A 3,319-nucleotide genomic window follows, 5' to 3' on the forward strand; every position below is an offset into this window, starting at 1 on the left:
TTGTGGACTCCATGATGGTTTTGGTAACTTTGTTGTATACACGATATGCCCTGCTGTTCGTTGAATAGCCGAGGATGATGCCTTCGTCGCTTTTTGGTTCAAACTTTGTGACAGGGTTTCGATCCTTCAAGATAAAACAGCGTGATCCGAAAACATGAAAATATTTAATGTTTGGTTTCTTACCTTTCTATAATGTATACGGGGTCTGATTCGTGCCTGGACGTAGATAGACCCGATTGATGATGTGACATGCAATGTTCACAGCTTCTGCCCAAAATTTTGGAGGTAGTCATTTGGCATTGAGCAGAACTCGTCCCATTTCTTGAATTGTGCGGTTCTTTCGTTCAACAACTCCGTTTTGTTGAGGTGTTTTCGGTGCTGAGTATTCATGCGTGATTCCTGTTTGGTTGCAGAAGGTATCGAACAGATTGTTGTCGAATTCTCGTCCATGATCACTTCGGATTCGAATGATGGGTTCATTTCTTTCTTTTTGAAGTTTTAACCCCAGAGTTTTGAAGGCTTCGAGGGTTTCAGACTTGTCCCTGAGAAAGGTAACCCAAGAAAAACGAGAATAATCATCAACGCAAACTAGTCTGTATTTCTTACCTCCAACACTTTCTGTTTGAGTTGGCCCAATGAGATCCATGTAGATCAGTTCCAAGCAGTGACTTGTGTTTATGGTGTGCTGAGCTGGATGAGAGGATTTGGTTTGCTTTCCTGCTTGACAGGCACCACAGATAGTTGGTTTGACTTTTAGCTTGGGTAATCCACGAACGCCTTCAATCTTCACAAGTTTGTCAAGAAGTCTGTAACTTAGATGTCCTAGCTTTTGGTGCCAAAGCTCAGTTTCATCTATATTGATCCTGCAACACAAAACATTGTTAGTGAGAATATAGCAATTATCAGTTGACCTTGTACCTTCCATAACACATTGATTTGTTTTGTCTAGGACACTGTAGTTATTCTTGGTGAAGCTCACGTTCTAGTTCTGGTCACATAGTTGACTTATACTTATAAGATTTGCATGAAGTCCCTTGACTAGTAGAACTTTCTCTAGTTTTGGCAGACCAACTACGTTTAGCGTGCCTATACCAGTGACTTGTCCTTTTATACCGTCACCAAAGGTAACTTCACCTTTGCTTGTATTTACGTTACTCAGAAATTTAGCATTTCCTGTCATGTGACGCGAACACCCGCTATCGAAGTACCATTTTTCTTCTCGACCTGTACTTTTAGAGTGAAAAGAGACAAATGAGATATAATCTGTCTTTTTAACCCAGATTTGTCTTGTAAAGGGTTGGATGTTCTTGTGTTTGAACTTCTCGATTCTTTGATCCTTGTAGAAGTAATAGCATTCAGGTCTGGTATGACCCCGTAACCTGCAATAATGACATACCGGGTTATAGGATTTATAATATGGCTTGAGTGATCTTACTGTACCAACGCGATGTGTCGCTGTGCTAGATTCTGGAATATCTCCTCGACCAGGGCCTGACGCTTTGACAAACACCGTTTTATCCTTTCAGCTGTTTCCTGTGAAACCCAGACCAAATTTTGCAGAAGTCTTTCTTCCAGACTCAGGGATCTTGTCAAGTGTAGACGTGGTATCCATCATTTGGATTTGGCGTTTGTAGGTGTTCAGCTCCGGCTTCAGAGTCTGTACCTCTTGTTTCAGTTTTTCTTCTTGGGCCAATTCCTCTTTAAGAAGCAGATCCCTATCGGCTATTTGAGTTTGATACACTTTCTTTGCATTTGTTACAATCCCTATTTCACTAGTTAATCTACAATTTTCTTTGCTTAGTGCTGCCCATTTGGGATACAACTTATTAAACTCAATTTCAAAAGATGATTCACTTGACTCTAAATCTTCTGCAGAGATATACTCGCCTCCCTCTGAGTCAGCAACATCTTCATGACACGGTCCAGCAGCCATATGTGCAGTAAAGGCAACAAAATTACCAGAAATTTCGTCTGGATCAGATCCTCCTGTTTCACCGTCCGAGTCATCATCACTCCAGGTAACTGCTGACATAGATTTCTTGCGTCGAAGATAGGTGGGGCAATCTGCTTGTACATGTCTGAAGCCCTCACATTCATAGCATCTGATCCCTTTACTGTTGGGTTTCTCTTTGGACTGTCCTGGACGTGAGCCAGAAGGCTTGAAGGTTGACGATCCTGATTTAGGATTCGCTTTAGATGATGACGCTCCCTTTTGCATATTCTTGTTTCGTGAACCTTTTGATACCTATTTCAAAATTTTGGAAAACTGTTTAGTCAGAAATACAACTGGATCATCACCTATTTCATCTAAATCAGGTATACAATTATTTTCTTCAGCAGTAAAAGCTACAGTTTCTTGTTTTTTTGTGTGATCTGTTAAGATTTCCATCTCATAAGTTCTTAGATTCCCCATTAGTTGTGTTACGGTCTTTTTCTCCCAGTTGTCATGTTCCTGGATAGCTGTAACTTTCATCCGAAATCGAGGTGGAAGAGATCGTAGAATTTTTTTCACCAACTTTTCTTGATTGAACGGTTCTCCGAGGACCATTGCTCGATTTGCTAGCTCTTGCACACGAGTGTGAAAGGTCACGATGGTTTCATCTTCATTCATCCGGAGCTCCTCGAAATCTGACTACACCAGTTGCAGTTTTGATTGTTTCACCGAAGTTGTGCCTTCATAGGTAGCCTCTAGAGCTTCCCATGCACCTTTAGCTGAATCATAACCTGCAACAATAGGAAATTGACTTTCATGAATTAGCCCATAAATAATATCTAGTGCCTTATCATTGTGTCCAGCACTCGTTTTTCAGCCTGGGTCCATTCATTTTCAGGTTTCGTCACTCGAGTTTCATCCTCACTAGTACTGGCTTTGGTTGGATGATCCCAGCCTGTTACAACGATACACCATGCTGCTTCACCTTGAGCTTTGAGATGAGTACGCATGCGCACCTTCCAATAAGCATAGTTGTCAACGACTAGCTGGGGAAGAGCCTTAGTATGCTCCATTCTGTAACACTTAACAACCCGTGAGATTGAACAATTTAACAAAATCAAAAATAATAATAATAGCCGCTGAAGAATTGAGTTCAAGAGGCACGGAGTAGCCAGATCGACAGACTAATAACTTAAGTCTGGAGGCTTTGATACCAACTGAAAATGCCCGTATATCTTGAAATCAATTTAACACTAAGGATTCTACTTGATTTTAAGTTACAAGACAATTTCGTTGTTTAATTAAATCAATTTAATCAACGAATAAATAACGAAATTGAAAGCATAAATAAAGTAAAGACACAGTAGAATTGTTACGCAGTTCGGA

The 3,319-nt window shown here is 40.5% G+C and overlaps 1 protein-coding gene across 1 annotated transcript; it reads right to left on the reverse strand.

Moving 5' to 3' along the window:
• Positions 1 to 289: 289 nt before the first annotated feature.
• On the reverse strand, positions 290 to 3,006 carry LOC109183033. Its single transcript, XM_019333249.1, has 7 exons — positions 2,800 to 3,006; positions 2,707 to 2,724; positions 2,288 to 2,632; positions 2,116 to 2,245; positions 1,664 to 2,022; positions 1,436 to 1,533; positions 290 to 863 (listed from the first exon to the last, which is right to left on the reverse strand). The coding sequence occupies exons 1-7, from the start codon at positions 3,004 to 3,006 to the stop codon at positions 290 to 292; spliced, it is 1,731 nt and encodes a 576-aa protein (XP_019188794.1).
• Positions 3,007 to 3,319: the final 313 nt, after the last annotated feature.

Source organism: Ipomoea nil, unplaced genomic scaffold (genome assembly GCF_001879475.1).
Source record: "Ipomoea nil cultivar Tokyo-kokei standard unplaced genomic scaffold, Asagao_1.1 scaffold1096, whole genome shotgun sequence".
Lineage (NCBI taxonomy): Eukaryota > Viridiplantae > Streptophyta > Magnoliopsida > Solanales > Convolvulaceae > Ipomoea > Ipomoea nil.

Coding starts and splice junctions, on each gene's coding strand:
- LOC109183033 (XM_019333249.1), bottom strand. CDS start 3,006: ATGGAGCATACTAAGGCTCTTCCCCAGCTAGTCGTTGACAACTATGCT. Junction 2,023..2,115: donor GTCCAAAGAGAAACCCAACA/GTAAAGGGATCA, acceptor CTATGTCAGCAG/TTACCTGGAGTGATGATGAC. Junction 864..1,435: donor CGACACATCGCGTTGGTACA/GTAAGATCACTC, acceptor TTTGTGTTGCAG/GATCAATATAGATGAAACTG.